The 19,857-nt window shown below is 45.6% G+C and overlaps 1 protein-coding gene across 1 annotated transcript in view; it reads right to left on the bottom strand.

Moving 5' to 3' along the window:
• The window catches only part of LOC107108293 (ovochymase-1-like), a 57,797-nt gene that overhangs the window by 27,060 nt on the left and 10,880 nt on the right, over positions 1–19,857 (bottom strand). The window contains exons 2-12 of the mRNA XM_015408713.1: positions 19,144–19,262; positions 17,766–17,866; positions 15,369–15,541; positions 13,531–13,626; positions 11,753–11,879; positions 9,204–9,337; positions 7,696–7,836; positions 6,060–6,190; positions 5,586–5,679; positions 2,777–2,905; positions 1,848–1,878 (exon numbers count right to left, since the gene is read on the bottom strand). Of these exons, the coding sequence (XP_015264199.1) occupies positions 1,848–1,878; positions 2,777–2,905; positions 5,586–5,679; positions 6,060–6,190; positions 7,696–7,836; positions 9,204–9,337; positions 11,753–11,879; positions 13,531–13,626; positions 15,369–15,541; positions 17,766–17,866; positions 19,144–19,262 (1,276 nt within the window). The remainder of the gene's footprint in view (positions 1–1,847; positions 1,879–2,776; positions 2,906–5,585; positions 5,680–6,059; positions 6,191–7,695; positions 7,837–9,203; positions 9,338–11,752; positions 11,880–13,530; positions 13,627–15,368; positions 15,542–17,765; positions 17,867–19,143; positions 19,263–19,857) is intronic.

Here is a 19,857-nt window from a genome sequence, read left to right as displayed (position 1 = left end):
TTGAGAAAGGAACTCCTAACCCCTATATACCTTGGCACAGCCATGCACGTGCTTCCGAATGCTGTGAAAGCAGCAAAACCTAACTAGTTGGGTCATGCTTCCCTGGACTCCACTCAGGTTCGCGGCAGCCACAAAGCAGCTTCAAGAAACAGCTTTTTAAAAAATAAAGGAGAGCCCAAACAGGCTTAGAACTCTGCTAGGGGAGAGGAAGGGTTCCTCCTCCCCACCCAAGTCATTTTCCCGAGTGGAAACAGTACTGGGGGCAGTTAACCTTGTTTTTGCTGCTCCATGTGGAGTGTTCTGTCAGGGAACCTGGGTTGGACCCCGATGCAACCCATTAAAAACCCTAACGCAAAGTTTGGCCCCCAAGATCCCAGCAAGGCTTGGAGACGTGTAAGATGTTTCTTTACATAGTGAATGATTGCCCAGATCGATTTGGGGCTTAGCACACTCCTGAGTGCTGCACAGGATTGTAGCAAACTGGCTGAAATGGGATGCTGTCTGTCTGTTGACTCAAAGACCACAGCAGAGCCACCAGACAGCAAATGCTGAAACGCAGAAAGACGGTGCACCAGGAACCCAGGAAAATGGGAAAGGGCTGCTTCCACAGGGATGCTTTGCTCCACCTTGGCTTCCTTACTGGAGCACTGTTTTAGAGACCATCCAAATGATGTTGCCCACTATCTTTCCTGTTTCTCTGCCCCCACCCCCCACTACCTTCCTTTCCACACCTGGTTTAACACGATCTTCTTGGGAAAAATCACAGTCAGCGCCTCTGCCTGCCTCACGGACAGAATCGTAGAATCACAGAGTTGGAAGGGGCCATACAGGCCATCTAGTCCAACCTTCTGGTCAATGCAGGACCAGCCTAGAACATCCCTGACAAGTGTTCATCCAGCCACCACCTGACAACTGCGAGTGAGGGGGGGGCTCACCAACTCCCTAATTCCACTGCTGAACTATTCTTACTGTAAAAACTTTTTTCCTAATATCCAGCCGGTAACTTTCCACCTGTAAATTAAACCCATTACTGGGAGTCCTGTCCTCCGCTGCCAACAGGAACAGCTCCCTGCCCTCCTCTAAGCGACAGAAATGTGTTCATGTTTACAGGCCCTACCAACTTTTGTGTCATTTTCCTTGAATGAGATGTCTGTTGCAGCCGTTCGTTCTCACCCCACCCCCAGTAGGCTTTTTTTAAAAAATCAATAATTGACATACTGCTATTTCTGTCTAGTCAGGTTTCATCAGGTGTCTTCTACAGGAAGGAGGGAAGGGAGGAAGGGAGGGGGAGAGAGAGAGAGAGAAGGAAGGAAGGAAGGAAGGAAGGAAGGAAGGAAGGAAGGAAGGAAGGAAGGAAGAAAGAAAGAAAGAAAGAAAGAAAGAAAGAAAGAAACTCACCCCAGGGATTCCCTGCAATTTCCAATTCCCAGCTTCATAATTCCCAAATCAATTTTTACTTTTCTTTGACAACATACTTCAGAACTGAAAAATCAATAAAGTATTTTAAAAGATGAGGCTTTAAAAAATTTCTCTGGCACGATTCGCTAGCACAGAAGAGAAGCATCTATAATGGGGAAAACTTAGAATGAGAGCCAAGGCAGGCTTGGCCGCTCACATTGCAAACAGATGGAAGCAAGACCCTTGTCAACCTCATGCACCAGCGCAAACACCCCAGAGTATGTCACTGCAACCATTCATGCTAGATTAAATAGACAGCCTTCTCTCTGTAGACACCACAGTCCTTTCATCTGAGGATATTCATGAGGGGTGATGTTTGTCGGATAACTGAAGATTCAGGCACTTGCTTACCCACAGGTACGTGCTTTGGAATGGATGCTTGTACATACACCAGCCCTACAAATTCAGCTTTGGAGCTTTCTGCAGGAAATAAACAAGGGTTTATATTCAGTTCTCAGCAAGAAGCAGTTGTTAAGCAGTTGTTCTCTTCTTTTCTTCCATTCCCTCCCCACTCCTTTACTGTCTTCCAGCCCCCGGCTTTACCCACTCTCAATGACAGTCAGCATGGAGGGGAGGGGGATGCCATGAGCCCCCAAAGCTGCTCAACTCAGGTCCAAACTACCCACTACATCTACCACGTGATCTCCACAGGGACCTGCAGCCAAACAGCAGTTGTGACTTCCCTGCAGGAACTCCATTCTGAAGTGCCACGGGGGTTTTGGGGCTGATTTAGACCAGGACCACGGTATTGGGGGGGGGAGCTTCAGCCTTCCCTCCTCTGTCATTTCCCCCAACCTGAAACAACACAGGGGGTTGCATGTGCGAGTCTTCTGTGCACATGCAACTCCCTGATGAAGCAAATTAATCCCCAGGGCTGTTTCAGGTTGGGAGAAAGGTGCGGGGGGGGGGAGAGGCTGAAACCCCTCCTCTCCACTTCAGAATTGAGCTCCCACAGGGAACTCGCAGGTAGCATACTGCTGAGAGTTCCAGTGGCAATCACGCAAAATGTAGCTTTAAGCTCAGAAATATTCAAAGACATTTCCCCACCCAAAGGCAGTCATGTTACATGGCCCAAACGATGCATCCCAGGATCTTCCGCAAGAGGTTCAGGGAGTCTCCTCTTAGGTCATATACCCCAAAATGTCCCTGCTCCAATGGACCTTCAGGGTTGCCTGGCCAATCAAAGTTGGCTGCTAGCTAGGCTCAGGGAATTCTCCTACTTGTCTTTGTTTGGAAGAGGGTTATTCTTTTGTGGGGCAACACCAACGAAACAAATGGACTAAGAGCCACAGTGTATGGACACCGCTACCCTGCCAACCTGAGGGGGAGAAGGTAAATCTGGCCTTGAATCCTCGAAAGTTGTTCTCTCCATCACTCTGGAAGTGTATTAGTAAGATGTTTCCAGAGCTCCAGACTGGGGAAGGAACTGAGAAGCCACAAAGAAGAGCTGCAGGGAGACAGAAGCCACCACCATTAAAAAAACAAAAGCGTTCCTTTGCTTTTCCCCACAAGGGTCCTTCCTCAAGACCTCAGATCATTAACATGTTCCTTATCATACCTTCAGCATGCAACGTGTCCTTCCATTGTCTACCTTACAAGGCCAGCATTACCACCAACCACAGAAAGCCAGTGAAGGTTTGGCAGAACCAGGTTCAAAGCCCATCTCAGCTACCAAGTTTACAAAGATAAACTTTAGCAAATCACCACCTCCCAAAACTAATTTACCCCTCAGTTTGTCACAAGGCTAACAGGTCACATTCAGAACTTTGAGAGGAAGGGTGGAACCACTCAAAACCCCTCGTATGAACAGGGCCATAGAGACTGTGAAGCGTAGTTAGGTACAAAACCAGTAGGAATCCTTTGACCAATCTGATCATTGGCATAATGGTCATTATGTTAATTATTGTTCCTTTCCCCCCAGTTCTCTTCTTTTTCATGCCTGATAGGTGTTTTTTTTTAAACTTTGTTTATAACTTTTTTAACTTTAACACAACCAGAACACCAAGTAGAACAGTTAAGATACAAAGTATGCATTGGATCAAAACAATATACAAAGGCATATAAATACAGAAGGGACGGATCGGGGACGGGCAGGCAACGATTCCCAGATGTTGCCGTGGGATCGCGCCCGTTTGCTCCACCCCCGTTCTGTCTTGCTCCCTGAACAAAACCCCTCGTATGAACAGGGCCATAGAGACTGTGAAGCGTAGTTAGGTACAAAACCAGTAGGAATCCTTTGACCAATCTGATCATTGGCATAATGGTCATTATGTTAATTATTGTTCCTTTACCCCCAGTTCTCTTCTTTTTCATGCCTGTTAGGTGTTTTTTTAAAACTTTGTTTATAACTTTTTTAACTTTAACACAACCAGAACACCAAGTAGAACAGTTAAGATACAAAGTATGCATTGGATCAAAACAATATACAAAGGCATATAAATAAGCCGTTGATGATAAAAAAGATATAGGTATACACCATATACTCCAAAGCCGTAGCACAGTTGCAAAGGAATAAAGATCCTCTTACACATTTAATTAAGATTCATCACAGTGTTGAAATGATTTCCAAATACCTTTTGGGAATAGTATCTGCGGGTATAATGGTATTAGCAAAAGCCACTTCTAAAAATGGTAGCCATTTAGAGAGAAAAAAGAGATTGAGCTTTGTAAGTGCTAGATGAGGGTAAAGAAATTGCTGTTTTCTCCATGCCTGTTAGGTTGAGACCACCTATTTTGCTTTCCTTAACACAACCAGAACACCAAGTAGAACAGTTAAGATACAAAGTATGCATTGGATCAAAACAATATACAAAGGCATATAAATAAGCCGTTGATGATAAAAAAGATATAGGTATACACCATATACTCCAAAGCCGTAGCACAGTTGCAAAGGAATAAAGATCCTCTTACACATTTAATTAAGATTCATCACAGTGTTGAAATGATTTCCAAATACCTTTTGGGAATAGTATCTGCGGGTATAATGGTATTAGCAAAAGCCACTTCTAAAAATGGTAGCCATTTAGAGAGAAAAAAGAGATTGAGCTTTGTAAGTGCTAGATGAGGGTAAAGAAATTGCTGTTTTCTCCATGCCTGTTAGGTTGAGACCACCTATTTTGCTTTCCTAGAATCATATCCTTCCTTATGCACATGAATGTTTAGTAGCTATCCATGAATTGACCACATAATTCTACCAATGCTGGTAGGGATATGAGGCCCTATAACCAGGTGCTGAAGATGATCCAAGGCTGAAACACAGCAGGCCTTTCAGGAGACCCCAGGTTATACATATTAGTCTCGGAAAGTTTTGATTTGTAATCGCTTCTTGGCACTAGTGGACTTTCACAACTTAATTTTCAGTTGTTGGATCTATAGACTTGTGCATTGGCAACTTTTTAAGGATTAAATGGAGCTTTGAAATATATCAGAAATAGTTTGATATTTCTTCTATAGTGGTTTTCAGGTAGATTAATCACTTTGTTACTTGATTGTTACGTAAAGAGGCTTCCTTGCCTCTTTACCTCTCTGTCACCTTTTCCTTTGGTATTGTATTATACTGTATTATAAATTGTAAACTGCCTTGAATGCAGCAGCAGAAAGGCGGAGGAGGAGGAGATTGGATTTATACCCCAATCTTCACTACCTGAAGGAGTCTCAGAGTGGTTTACAATCCCTTTCCCTTCCCCCTCCCCACAACAGACACCCTGTGAGGTAGGTGGGGCTGAGAAAACTCTTTCAAGAAGTGCTCTTGAGAGAACAGCTCTGAAAGAACTTATGACTGACTCAAGGTCACACTAGCAGCTGCATGTGGAGGAATGGGGAATCAAACCTGGTTCTTCCAGAGTCCGTGCTCTTAACCGCTATACCAAACTGGCTAAGAGTCCTGCCTGGCATGCTAAAATATTCTGTATTAGAGTAACGAGATTTGATTTAATTTGATCAACCCCCCCTTTGTCCTTAGTAGTTAACCTTTTAAGATTTGCTATATGTTTTGCTATGCCAGGTACATTATTCTAGCATCAGTGTCTGGGAATGCCAGGGGCAGGGATTGGCACAATATATAATACTTGAAGGGGGGGAAGTTTGCCCATATCCCCTATATTCCATCAAGCTGAATGAGTTACTACCTAGTTGGTGTTCCTCTTCTGTGTCATCAAACACAGTGACTGCATCATAAATACAGCCCTGGCTGACTTCAACAGCAAAGTCCTCAAACTCCAACTGTAAAGGAAGAACACAGTTTCAACCACCAAAGGTCATTCATTCTCAATTTATACAACGTCATAGGTACCGAAATGCGCAAAGGGAGAAATTGGCATCAGTGCTCATAATTTTTTTGTTGCATTCGGTGGCTGAATCACACTGAAGTTTCTAGACATTTTATTGCATTCTCCTCCCAACCTAGGTACCGACCACCTGGTTACTATCCCTCATTACCTTTACAACAGGCCAAAAAGGAGACTTTTGCCACCTTGAACAAATTTATTGACATATCTGACGAAGCACACTCCACAAAATTTTATGCTTTGATAAATCCGTTTAATGTACCACAAGGCTGCTTTTTTATTTTTGCAGCAATGGACCAACATGGCTGCCATTACCTTTATGACATGATCCGTGGGGGCTTCAATGAGCCAATGACATTTGCTGTGGCTGGGATACAAGCCAGGGTAATTAGCTGTGTCAATCTCCCCTTCTTCCACCAGCACTGCAACACTGCCGCAGCCGGAACCTATCAAACAGGATGAGTGAATTAGAAGCACTCACTTTTCATACACATCTCCCTTTTATAGATGCCAGTCCATGTAAAATTATTCATTCAGGACCGACCTCACCATGGAGCGCAAAACAGCAGGCAAGCAAATCATCTGAGGTTTCATTAAAAGGTGGCAAATTGCCTATTACTAAGTGTAACTCTAAGAGGCATCAGATTCAGATCTGAGGTGTCAGATGGCCCTGGGTTGGCCCTGCTTGCATTGCGTTTCTTAAGACAGAGATGTAGAACCCAGGCAGGACTCTCAGCAAAAATTATTCCTGGAACGTGTGCAATAGTGACAACATGCCTAGCTAAAGAGAGATTTACTGGGGAGTGTTATTTCCAGGCAGGCCTAAATTTCAGCAGCTCCACTAGGGCCACAGTCAGACGTGCCTTTAGATCTGACTCAGCTGCAAATGCCTGATGGATCTAAAGGGCACAATCAGACAGCAACATCTGGGAAAGGTCCCACAGCTGTCAGCACCCCATGCTGCCCCGCCATGGAAGCAGAGATAAAAGACACTGGGGAAAGTCCGGTCCTAATGCCTGCTGATGGGCTGCAGATGGACTTTCCCCTTGTCTGATCGCTCAAGCACTCTCCCATGCCATCTGTCTGATCGCTCAAGCACTCTCCCATGCCATCGGGATGGTCTTCCTATTCCATCCCGAATTGGTGCCATTCCCCCCCCCCACTTAGCAGTATGTGCATAACCACATACTCCATGGGGAACCCTCAGTGCGGAGGTGCAATTCCTCATTTATGTGCATGAGAAACAAAAGGCAAAGAAAAACCACTCAGCCGAACGTGCTGTCTGATTGGGCAGTGATGGGCTGAGCCCGCAGCTATAAAGTATGTGTGATCGCGCAATGCTGTGTCAGTTTCCACCGGGGGAAATAGGCTCACTTCCCCTCCGCACCAAATGGCACATCTGACCACAGCCTATCTGAAAGTCAGCACAGCTGGAAACAGAATGCTCAGACCACTCGGCCAACAACACCAGAAACCTACTGAAAACTTAAAACACCTTGAATCCAGCCCTGCAACATCCACGGCTGCATATTCATATGTATACAGTGGCATTTCCTACTTCCTGCAGCCACCTGCTTTTCTAGGCACCTTTTATGCCAGGATATCACAGGGCTGGGAAGTGGATTGGCAGAGAGGCAGGATACCTCCAAGAGCAGCAAAACCAGCAGACAGCTGCAGTTTCCTCCCTATGTTCTCCTCCACATCTTATGAATTAGACATTTCTATGCCTCCTTTCCCCCCAAATGGATCCCAAGGTGGTAAACATCAAGGCAGTAAAACACTTAAAAGCTTAAAAATGTATTTAAAGTGTATATACAAATATTTAACAATACAATAAAAACATATAGATACACACACACACACAGACACAAAACCAGGAAAAAAGGCTGGGGGGGCAATTTTCACCCAGAAAGAACTAAGTAGCGAAGCATCAATGGCTCAGTGCAGTTACCTGCTTCAGAAGCCTTATGCACAGCGGTGAAGAGGAACTCAAAGCCGCCCCCAGTTTGGCTACTGTCAGACACAAAAGTGACTGTCGCTTGGTCAGAGTCTATCAGCAGAGGAGAGGGTAACACATGACCACAGACTTTACCTAAATAAAAAGAATGGGATTCAAAAAGCTGAAGATTTGCACACAGAGAACTCAGTTCAGGCCATTGGTAGCATCTAAGAACACTTGGTTAGATCAAACATAAGACCATTTAAGGCTCCACAAGGGAAGCAACATCCCAATGGATCTAGTGGATACGACGCCCATGGACTGGTAGCTGTCTTTCAGCTTAACAGGGTTGTTGTGTAGATAAAGTACATATATGGGGGGCAATCACACTGCCTTGAGCTCTTTGGAGTTAGGGAAGAAAACATTTGTTTTAGAAGCTGCTTGATTCTCACATTGGTCCCTTCTTCTGCTGCCTACATTGGCTTTTGCCGGGGAAGAATTCATGTATACTTCATTGCAGTAACTTTCATGCTACAGCTGTACTTCAGGGGTCCTCAGCCTTGTGGAACCCGTGGGCATCATTGGAATGTCGGAAAAGGATAGTGGGCAGCACCGCAAAATGGTTCCCACAGGAGTTGAGACCAATCACAAAATGGCTGCCACAGAGGCCTATTAGACAGTTCTGAGATGTTCTAAGGCAAGTCCTCTCCTTTGACAGAGGCAGCTATTTCCAAATGAGAGCTCCCTGAAGACCCTAAGGGGTCTTTCTTAAGCATCTCCTGGAAGACAGCCAGGACTGGCTCTTTTCTTTGGGGGAGAGGAAGAAGCAAACGGCATCAAAACACACATTAGTGGGCTCCATATTGGGGATTGCGGCTGAACTATGCACATTAGGGGTATGGAAATCTTCCCAGCAAGCCCCCCCCAATTAACGAACATATCCAGGCAGGTGTGAGCCATTTTCCCATGGCACTATCCCACATGGATGCAGGGTGTGGATTGCAGAAGCATGTGGGCAAGACTGATCTCATATCTTTTCCCCCTAGACCCGTTCAGGAGGGACAGCAAATGGTCCATGAATCGGTGTTCTGGCTTGCTGCTTCAAACAGCAAGCCTGGAAGGCAATTTAATGTCACAAGAAATGCTACAGGTATTCTATGGAGGTATCAATTTTTCCATAATGAAATCTGGAACTGAAGCCCAAACTGGGAATTAGAAGGAAACTACATTAGCTCTTCCCATATTTACTTAAGGGGGGGGAAAGTTGGTACAGGCATACACACGTAAACTCTGAGATCAGCAGAAACTGATTGAATGTGAAGTACTCTCGCACTCTTGTGTAGGCATTAGAACATTTTACCAGAGTCTACCTCAAATTCCTTTTGTTATCAGAATGCACTGCATAATGGATAGAGTTAGAGGGTCCCCAACCTAGAATCCAGCTATTACTACCTAATCTAGAATCCATCTGTTAACTATGCCCTAACTGTGGAAGGCTGGAAGAGAAACATTTTACATACCAATTAATTTCCCCTCACTTGAATGAACATTCACGTAGTCCTGGTCACATCCAACCTGATCTTCTATGTCTACTGTGATAAACTGCACGAGTACGAATTTATCCTCCGGAACGGTTATATTCCAGCTGCATCGGCTGCAAGCAGACAAGCCAAGAGGCATCAGCACCAAGGACAGAGGCCAAGCCACTACCCCTTTAGCATAGCACAGGAGTTCTGAACTGTCACCAACCCTTTTGACGGGAATAAATGCCCTGCATTCATTGCTGGGCCAAGCCTTCCATTTCATTTTTAAGCAGGAATCTGGCTGCTTTTTAAAGTCATGCAGCTTCAGGACAAATTCATTTTTTCCCTGCATGATAAGTTATAAGAACATAAGAAGAGCCCTGCTGGATCAGACCAGTGGTCCATCTAGTCCAGCATCCTGTCTCACACAGTGGCCAACCAGTTCCTCTGGACAGCCAATAACAGGGCATAGAGGCCAAGGCCTTCCCCTGATGTTGCCTCCTGGCTCTGGGATTCAGAGGTTTAGTGCCTTTGAATATGGAGGTTACTTTCAGTCACCATGGGTAGTAGCCTTGATAGATTCATGGAGGATAAGTCTTATCTAAACCCCTTTTAAAGCTGTTTATTCCTGTGGCCATCACTACATCCTCTGGCAGTGTATTTCACATATTAATCACTCTGTGTGTAAAAAAGTGGTTTTTGTGTGTGGGGGTGTTTGTATGTCGAACAGGAAGAAAAAAGCGGCTACAAGTAGACTGTTTTTATACATGAAAAAGTGGGTTTTTTGTGTGGGGGTGTTTGTATGTCAAACAGGAAGAAAAAGCAGCTACAAGTAGACTGTTTTTATACATGAATAAAAATGAAGAACACATTTTGCTTCTTTCCTTTGTGTAAAGTCCTAGCCCGTGCATCTTTTTCATCACAGGCTTGTTGGGGAGGATGTAAAAATTAGCACAAGTAGACAAAAATGGACACAGAGTAAATGCATAATAATCAGTACTATCAGGCTTCTCAGGCTGCGAGATTTACTCCACAGCAGGTAGATGAAAATGTACCAAAGTGTGTGTAAAGTTACGTGTGTGTCAGAAGTTACGTCTTCTGATGGACAGCTGCTGGCAGCAGACAGGTGACACTGACTGGCTATGGGATGCAATAAGGATTTACGATGTCGTTAAAGGAAGCACTAAATTGCCACAGCAAACAGGTGGTTCCTCAACTAGCATTTGGCAGATTAATGCTAACTCAGGGGAGCATTTCAAGGAATAATTTGATAGGATGGAGTATGTGCTTAACCCTCCCTCCTTGCTTATCTCTGTAAACTCTCTCCAACTGCTTCCTCATGTATGTCTTTCCAAGATCAGAAGTAAGCCTGACTTGGGCTGGAGTGCAACCTGCAGAACACACAAAGTTGCTTTATACTGAATCAGACCACTGGTCCATCAAAGTCAGTCTTGTCTATTCCAATGGCCAGCAGCTCTCTAGAGTCTTAGGCAGAAGTCTTTCACATCTGCCTGATCTTTTTAACAAGAGATACCAGGGACTGAACTTGGGACCTTCTGCATGCCAAGCAAATGTTCTACCACAGAGCCTGACCTCACCCTCAGAAGAGGGGTTGTCATGATCTGTGCAGGACTGGGAGCAGGGCCTAGTGCGGCCTGGTCCCAGGAGAGACCTGCATGGCAGTGAGCAGACAGCCCACAGTCCCCATAAGGCTTAGCAATGGGCTATAGCCAATCAGAGAGGCAGATTCTGTGAGGAGACTGTTGAACTGTGTGAGGAGAGTTGGTCTTCGCCATTCACTGAGAAAAAAACAGGGTGTTCTTTCGGGTCTCTCTTTGCGGCCTGTTCTCACTGTGGGGACAGGCTGGTGTGGGAGAGAGGAAGATCTCCACTGGGCTCAGTGTGAGTGCTAGACAGGCTGTGGGCCTGGAAGTAGAGCAGGTAGCTGCGTTAGTTTATGTTTATTTTGCCTTTTCACACTGTTATACGCTTTTTAAGCTCCTTGCCTTGTCTTGTTTTCCCTGCCCCAGTGTTGCTTTTAATAAACCCTTTCTGTTTAATTCTTTTCTCTGCCTGGGTCAATCACGCCTGTGTGTTCTCGGCTGAAAAAGGGGCCATTTTGTATGTGCTTGAGAGGGTACCCTGGGCCTTCTCAACAGGGACCATAAGTCCAGGCTGGTGGTGGCGGAAGGCGGAGACCCCCTGGGGTAATGACAGGGGTGTTATGTCCAGTTTCTCTTGCAAGTGCCCCCATTCCCACATTAGCATTATCCAGCGCACGTATATTCGGAAGCCCATGTTTACAGAGGTAACTGGCAGTTTTATGCTAAGAACGGGGTTATGACATAACACTGAAAGAAGAGCATGTGGCGTTTTGGCCAAACAGGGTGAGAGATCTTGCAAAATAACCTCTGCTGTGTTTCTTTACATGCCTTCTTTTCATTTCAGGAGGAACCAACGACACAAGACGGTCAGCACATTTGGCAGCCTTGCTTACAAATGCCTGCTGCACAAGATGGATTGCTGGCCTGGAACTCAACAGATACCTGTTATCAAGGTAGTGATCCCCCATTAGGCAAGAGTGCCGAATGTGCCCACTTTCTCCAAATATCAACATTCCATGGGAGCTGCAGTCTTCCAGACTGGTGGGCAGCAGGTGACTTGGCTCAGGTACTAAACAAGGAAAAAAGGAGCATTACTTTAAAGTACTCTCACAGTGCTGCCCTAAGCAAAAGCACCCCCTTCTAAGCCCATTGACGTCAATGGACCTAGAATAGTATAACTCCGCTTAGGAGTGTGGTGTTAGGGTAGAGATAAGAAATGCACCTCTGGTGTTGTGGAAGAGGTAAGAAATGCACCTCTGGCTACTTCAGTATTCTGCATGGTTGGCAACTTGGGAGCAGACTGTTGATCTTCTGACTGGCCTACTAGCATGTAGCCCGAGGGCCAATGCAGTGGTTTTCTACGTATGCCAGTAGTATGTTAGAGGGAGGAATTTGTCAGATCATAACTTCTCATCTGCAATTAGAAAAATCACAAGAAGAGGAGTTCCCTCTGCTACATATCCCCTCCTCTCACAATAGCCTGATGATATAAGTGAAACCCTCTCAGTCTAAAGACGGAATCTAGCTGCAGTAAATCCTGCACTAGCTGTGATCTAACAGATACAGCAGCACTGCAGCAAAAGCAATGTCAGAGTTATTGCATTCATTTGTACAGAAATTGAGCATCATGGCTTAAAAAAAACGCCTGTGCTGTGAGTTAGGAGAACCCTGGAGCAAATCTCACCTCTAAGGGCCAAAATATACTTTAGGTGTGATATGAGCTGGGACAAAGATGCCTGACCCAACTTGATGTCACACATAGGGTGCGTTCAGACGGGGCGTTTCAGCCGGCATAAACTGTACAGTCAGTTGGCAAGTGGCTATTAGGGTGCCCCTAAGGCAGTACAAATACAATACCTTTATTGGGCCTAAGGCAGTAAATGGTCCCCATAGTGACCAGGCGCTGGGATGGGAGACACAGAGGCAAGGCCTCAGAACTTGGAAGGGAAGCTGGGAGTCCTGACCCTCCTGGTGGGCAATTCCTTACAAAGTTAAGGTGGTGGCAGTGGTTACCCAAGAGAGAAAGAACAGGCTGTCTAGGTGTTGGGGAAAACATTGGAGGGCAGGGTGGAAGAGGGCCTGCAGGCTGGAGTGGGCCCGTTCCACCACAGGGTCACCCCAAGTCAGCTGCAACTTGACAGCACTTTCTGAAAAATACCGACCCGTGTTATAGTGGTGCCCTTTTACAGATGCCACCCAATTGCTATCACCCTGGTATTTGAAAGTGGAAGCTTACTGTGGACCAGGCCCATAGCTACAGTGGGGCCTCCTGGGGCCCAGCTCTCCCTAACTTCCTCTCAAGGCCCCATGATTTTTTGAGAGAAGCGGGGGGAAGCTGTGTGCACCTGCACTCCAAGCCACAAATTCATGGGTTGGAGTGCAAGTGTGCAGCCCCCTGATCCCCAAAGCATTTAAACTTTACATGCTTTGAGGGAGAAGCGGAGGGAGGCCCCACATGCACCTGCACTCCCCCAAAGCATTTAAAGTTTAAATGCTTTGAGGGAGAAGTGGGAGCCGCGCACCTACACTCCAAGGTGTGAATTTGCGGCTTGGAGTGCAGTTGCGCATCGCTCCCCCCCTTCTCCCTCAAAGCATTTAAAGGGACTCTTTAAATGGTTTGGAGGAGAAGCGGGGGCTGCACGTGAATTTCTGGGCCCCCCAACTTTTTAAAAGGTCCCCCAAATTAAAAATTTCTGGCTATGGGCCTGCTGTGGGCTTACCTTCAGAGACCTTGCCCCACCCACTCACAACACAGAGCATGCCCTCTTCAAATGTATCTTCTTTGTGGGGAAGACAGATTGGCTGTACTTCATGCCCTAAAATAAAGAGAAGCACATTAAGCAATTTTCTAATAATGTTTTAAAAAGGTATTTTTTAAAATAATTCCTGAACGGTTATATCTCTTCTTTCCATACAGAATCAAGTGAAATGAAAACTGCCTGTTCTCTATGTTACAGTTTCAGCTTTACATTCTTAAGATGTAAACAGGGGAGTTCTTCTTAAGTTGGTTCTTTACAAAGTCCTGCATCCTGTTAAACCCACCTGCCTTTTTTACAGCAATGTCTACTAAGGAATGGCCCCATTTGCGGTCTCAGCCTTTGGGCACTACGACAGAAAGAAGCACCTGCAAAGAGGCAGTATGACATTGCCCATGGAGTCTTGGGAAATATACCTTCATGTAATTAATACTCATTGGGTGCGTTCAGATGGGGCATTTATGCCGGTATAGATGCCGGTTGGAATCGGTGTACTTATGGGCAATCACACGGCAAACATCTGCCTTCCGTCCCTAACCATTGTAAACAGCTTTAAACCGTTGTATTCTGCCACTAGGTCCCCAAGTGGTGGTATCCTGAGTGCACCGGTTCCAACCGCATTATCCCCGTCTGATTGCTCTCTGCCGGTCTAGCCACTTCCGTTCAGAAGCCCGAGGCTTCCGCTTTTCGGCCGCTTTTTTTTTTAAGTCTCCTCGATGTGCGCTTGGGCAAAGCTTCACCCTGGCGTTTGTTAAAAAAAAAGGGGGGGGCCTAGTGTAAGGCTTTAGATGAGTCTGGGACCTCATGGAGGCCAGTTTCAGAGTAAAAATTTAAAGGGACATCTTCGCTTCAAGGCATGCTTGGGTTGTTCTGTGCCTGCGCAAAGATCTTCATTATAAGGAAGCCTGCCTATGCACATGTGCAAACTGTGTAAAAAAAATTTTTTTAATGCCGACGCACTCTGCTGAGCGCCTGAAGTGTGGATGGGCATATCGCAATGTGCTGCGCAGCCAGAAGGTAAGTGGGATCGCGTTTCTTCCAGATCAACCAGAGCAGTTTATGCCGGCTAAAATGCCCCATCTGAACGCACCCATTCCCTCTCCCCAAGAAACCTGGGAATTGTAGTTATGTGAAGAGCATTAGGTTATCTCCTAAGGAAGTCTAAGGACCTTTACCAAGCTACAAAGACCAAATAAAAAGCAAATATATCTGAACTGTGAGTGATATGAGTGTGTATGAGGTTTACGAGCACAACAGCAAGGGCGTAGTCAGGGCTGCCAAGAATTCTGTACCTCAAAGAGAGACACAAAAGAGAATCTTTTGTTACCAGATGTGACCTTCCCGTCACAGTGGTCCCAGGAAGGAGAAGCTGCACCTGACAGAATTCTCCCTTCTATGGAGCAGAAGAAGAGTAGTTTTTATACCCCACTTTTCTCTACCCTAAGGAGTCTCAAAGTGGCTTACAATTGCCTTCCCTTCCTCTGCCCACAACAGTCACCTTGTGAGGTAGGTGGGACTGAGAGAGTCCTGAGAGAATTCTGACTGGCCCAAAGGCACCCAGCAGGCTTTGTGTGGAGGAGTGGGGAATCAAACTCGGTTCTCCAGATTAGAGTCTGCCGCTCTTAACCACTACACCTCGCTGGCTCTTTCAGGTTATAGGAATTGCCTCAGCAGGTCTAGTGGAATCACAGGAGCCAAGAGATACCACACAAGTTGCCTTGAGTATGAGGAGAAACACAGGATATTAATATTCCCCCAGTACTCTTCCCATCAACAGTTACTATTGATCGAGTCCTCTTTACCATATTTCACTCTGTATTTCAGATACAGAAGCGCTATATCTGAATTCATATGTCCAAATCTGCTGAACGCAGGGTGGAGAATGATTTTCAAGACAGGGATGTTCTGTTCTCCTTTATCTGTCCTTCTGAGGTCGAATTCTCCGACAGTTACAATCAGATTTTTCGCAAGTTCCCTGTTAAACAAAGCACCGAGTCAGCAAGAAGGGAGAAGAATTGTAGCTCAGTTGGCAGGGCTGCAAAAGGGCACATTTGTTGGCTTAATCTCCTGCATCACCAGTTAAAATCATTTTAGACAGCTGACTCAGGTAAGAGTGGAGTTGCCTGAGAGCGGAGCTACACTTTACTTGTAATCCCATGATTATTTCCCTCACTTTAAGAGCAGCAATTTAAAGGAGAGAGACTCAACTCTTTTTCTCTCAGCTAGTTTTTCTACTAAAAACTTCCCACCCACCCACCTGTTTTTAACTTCTGTTCGGGGAAATCTTAAAGGTATTTGTACCCTGTCCCTAAAAAAAATAGCACTTTAGGGGTGATTTAAAACAACGAATGATGGCATGAGGAGAAAGAGTCTGATCCCTCCCTTTGTCTGGTTACTTCCTTCAAACAAACAACAACAAAAACCCCAGTGGTTATATTAACGTATATATTTCAACAATATTGAAGAGTGCAGTCTCAACAGATCATAAATATAAATAGTAAAGGCAAAACTCATATATTGTACAATCCAATCACACTGCAATGGAAACCACAGGCAATCTCATAGACGCTTAATAGTCCAAGACTCTAGTCTTCAAAGAAAGGAAGGAGTAAAGTGCTGCGCCAACAATAAAGTACTTCTTTAAAGATAGTAGACTGTTGTGTCATTCTTGGTTGTAGTGTACAAACTTCAAGGCGCTTCTGAAGACGAGATACACAAATTGTTGTATGCTTCTTGCTCTCAAGTAGTCACTTGCTCCCAAGTTGTTCTATCCAAATATTTTCAGCAGACAGAAAGCAATATTCCATCAATGGGATTGCTAGCCTAAATACATTGCTGTGTGTGGTGATTATCCATCTATGAAGAAGCCTTACTGAAACGGTGACATTTAGGCTATCAATCCCATTGATGGAATATTGCTTTCTGTCTGCTGAATATTGTTTTCTATCCTTAGCAAGAAATCTTGTGAAAGTGTTTCTCTAGTTTTATTACAAAACACCAGAACAGACTTTAAATTCTCAGTTGGAGCACAGATAGAACCAGTAGGATGGGGGGGGGGAGAGAGACAGGGGTAGCAAATCCATCCACAGAGACCAAAAGACATGTTTTGTTGATATGTTCATATATAAATAGGGTCGCCACCCTCCAGGTAGCACCTGGAAATCTCCTGTTATTACAACTGATCTGCAGACTATACAGATCAGTTTCCCTGGAGAGAATGGCTGCTTTGGAGGCTAGACTATTCAGAGGTGTCAAACTTATTTGTTATGAGGGCCAGATCTGACATAAACGTCACTTTGTTGGGCTGGGCCATGTGTGCCATAAATGTAATGCCAGGTACCTGAGATATAAACTGTATAAGGGACTGTAGCTGGTAAGCTCCGAGTTAGAGTATTCTCACTGGAAGGCCCCATGAGAGCCAGTTTGGTGTAGTGGTTAAGTGCACAGACTCTAATCTTGGAGAACCGGGTTTGATACCCCACCCCTCCACTCGCAACTGCTGGATGACCTTGGGCAAGCCATAGTTCTGTCAGAGCTGTTCTTGAAAGAGCTCTCTCAGCCCCACCTACCTCACAGGGTGTCTGCTGTGGGGAGGGGAAGGGAAAGCAGTTTGTAAGCCGCTCTGAGACTCCTTTGGGTTGTGAAGGGCAGGGTATAAATCCAATCTCCTCCTCCTCCTCCTCTCCTCATGGGCTGGGAGGGGGAGTGCAAAGGAAAACCCACATGGGCAGACTGGAGAGCCAGAAGTACAGCACTGGGCAGATGTTCCCACACTGCTTGACTGCTACAGACAAAGTGGTTCTCCAGCACTGAAGCCACACGCCCCCCCATCAAGCAGTCTCCTGTTCCCTCCTTTGCACTAGTTGCTCATGGGCCACATAAGAGCCTTAAACGGGCCGGTTCTGGCCCCGGGCCTTATGTTTGACTCCACTGCTCTATGTCATTACATCCTGCTGAGGTCTCTCCTCACCCCAAACCCCACCCTTCCCATGCTCCACCTCCAAAATCTCCACATCCTTCCCAACCCAGAGCTGGCAACCCTAATATATAAATGTAAAGCCTTATACTTCAGTTTAAGCTAATGCTGCTTTTTGCCATTCAAGGAGCTGGACGTGCATAGACTGCAACTATTAATGTCAATGGGCCTACTGAAGGAAATGGAATTAGAGACACACAGAGAGAAGAATTCATAAACTTACGGGTTAAGAAGATTTACCACACAGTGAGCTGCAGTAACCACCATGTTTTCATGGATCAAACTGCCACCACAGAAGTGAGAGAGACCCAACTTGATGGATACCTAGTCAGAAAGGGGAAAGAAAACCACACAAATACCATGTATCATTTTTTTGGCCATTTGAAACTTTGTGTGGTATCCATCAAGGGAAAAGGTTTGCCCTTGATATTACTACCCCCATACAGAGTGCCGTGCTGAGAGGGAAGGAACCCAAAGTGCAGTTAGTTCAACCCCTAGTGCCAGGACCCATCCCCAAAACGTAATTTCTCTTGGCACAATACCACATTAACCACCCCCAATATTAAAATTCCGTCCTACGCAAACGCAGTCTCTATTGACATATATGTCTAGGATGAAGTGAGGTAGAAAGCTGTTACTGTGTATAGATCAGTATGATCTAGTCTGTAAATCTTAGCTGTCATGCTAAGTAGCTAATAATCTTACAGCCAGGTGTTTAACTACCAGGTGCTACTCTTTGTCCTCATTAAGAGTAGGTAATTAGTCTGCCCTGTTAGTGATTGGCTGGGACTTGCATATAAGGTATAGGCTTGATAAGGTGGGTGGGGGGGACATAGCTCTCGCCAACTGAGGTAGGTTATGCTGTGTAACAGTCTGTATATTCTCTGTGTAAATATTCACCATTATCGCACTATAAACTTCCTGCACTTTCACTGCCAGTCGGTCTCCAGGCTTCTTATTTACTGCACCCAATAGTCTCCTGAGTCAAGAAAGAAAAATGTGTCTATTTTGTGTCTGAACTGACACGAATGGCTCACGAATGATAGACGGCCTGCAAGCTCAAATTGGGCTCCACTGCACTCTATTAAACTATGCCCATTCCACTAGCCACCCCTATGCTTGAGGCCCTGCCTTGGGAAAGGTACCTGACAGATGCAGATCTTCAATACCATAACACTCCTTCATTAATATTCTAATAGTTAAGTCTTTAAACTCCAAAATGACGGGAATGGAAGAGTGGTTAGAGTGCTAGAGAATTCGTGTCACAGGGTTGGCCAGTTTGGGTTGGGAAATCCCTGGAGATTTGGGGACAGAGCTCAGGGAGGGACCTAAGCGGGATATAATGCCGTAAAAAGTGACAGAGTCCACTCTCCAAAGCAGCCGCTCTTCTCCAGGGGAACTGATCTCTACCGTCTGGAGATCAGTCGTCGTTCCAGGAGATCTCCAAACCCCACCAGGAGATTGATAACCTTAAATCATATCCCCCACCCCTTCAAAATTACCTCACAGGATAAAATGGAAGAGGAGAGAACCACGCACATGGCCTTGAAGTATGCCCCCCCCCTAAAAGTGAGGGAGATAAAGGCACACCCAGCACAGGCCTGCCACAGTTGCCTGCCAGGTGCTGGATCTCTCCCACCAATAATTCTCGAAAAGAGTCCGGCCTCCAGAAAATCCTCCTCACTCTCCAGTTCTGAAGAACGGACTCCGCATTTCAGTCCTGCGTAAAGCACAAGAACACATCCCACGCGGAGTTATTGAATTTGTTAAGTAGAAGGTGTCCTTTCCTATTTCAAGGTCTCAGGCCAAGCAACAGTATAAGACAAATGCATTCCCCTGACAGGGAAGATCAGCGTTTGGCCCTTTCCACACTAGAGCCCTTGTGAGCTGCCGTGGCGTGTCTCTTCTGCTCTCATCTGGAAGCGAAATTAAAATGGTGGTTCCAGGAGAGACTTAATGCTATAGTTCTCATAACAATCCTGAAACTCCTGCCCCCACAAGGAAGTCTCATTGGGCTCCAGAAAGCAACTCTGGATTGCAGACTTCAGTTGGCCATCTGCCTGCTTTGGTGGTTAATAAACACTTATAAACCATTTCCTCTCCCTGCAAACAGGTAGGCCTGAACAGTTCTTTTGTGACAGAAGTTCTGCTCCTTTGATACTAGGATATATCCATCCCAAACAGACAGAATTTGGTCTAGGGTGGCCAACTGTGATCTGGGCAATTCTTGGAGATTTGGGGTGTGTGTGGAACCTGGGGAAGACAGGGTTTGGGGAGGGGAGGGACCTCAGCATGATATAATGCCATAGGATTAG

This window comes from Gekko japonicus, unplaced genomic scaffold (genome assembly GCF_001447785.1).
Source record: "Gekko japonicus isolate JY-2015 unplaced genomic scaffold, Gekko_japonicus_V1.1 scaffold2213, whole genome shotgun sequence".
Taxonomy (NCBI): Eukaryota; Metazoa; Chordata; class Lepidosauria; order Squamata; family Gekkonidae; genus Gekko; species Gekko japonicus.
Note: the sequence above shows the minus strand (reverse complement) of the source record. Positions and strands in the feature narration are given on the sequence as shown.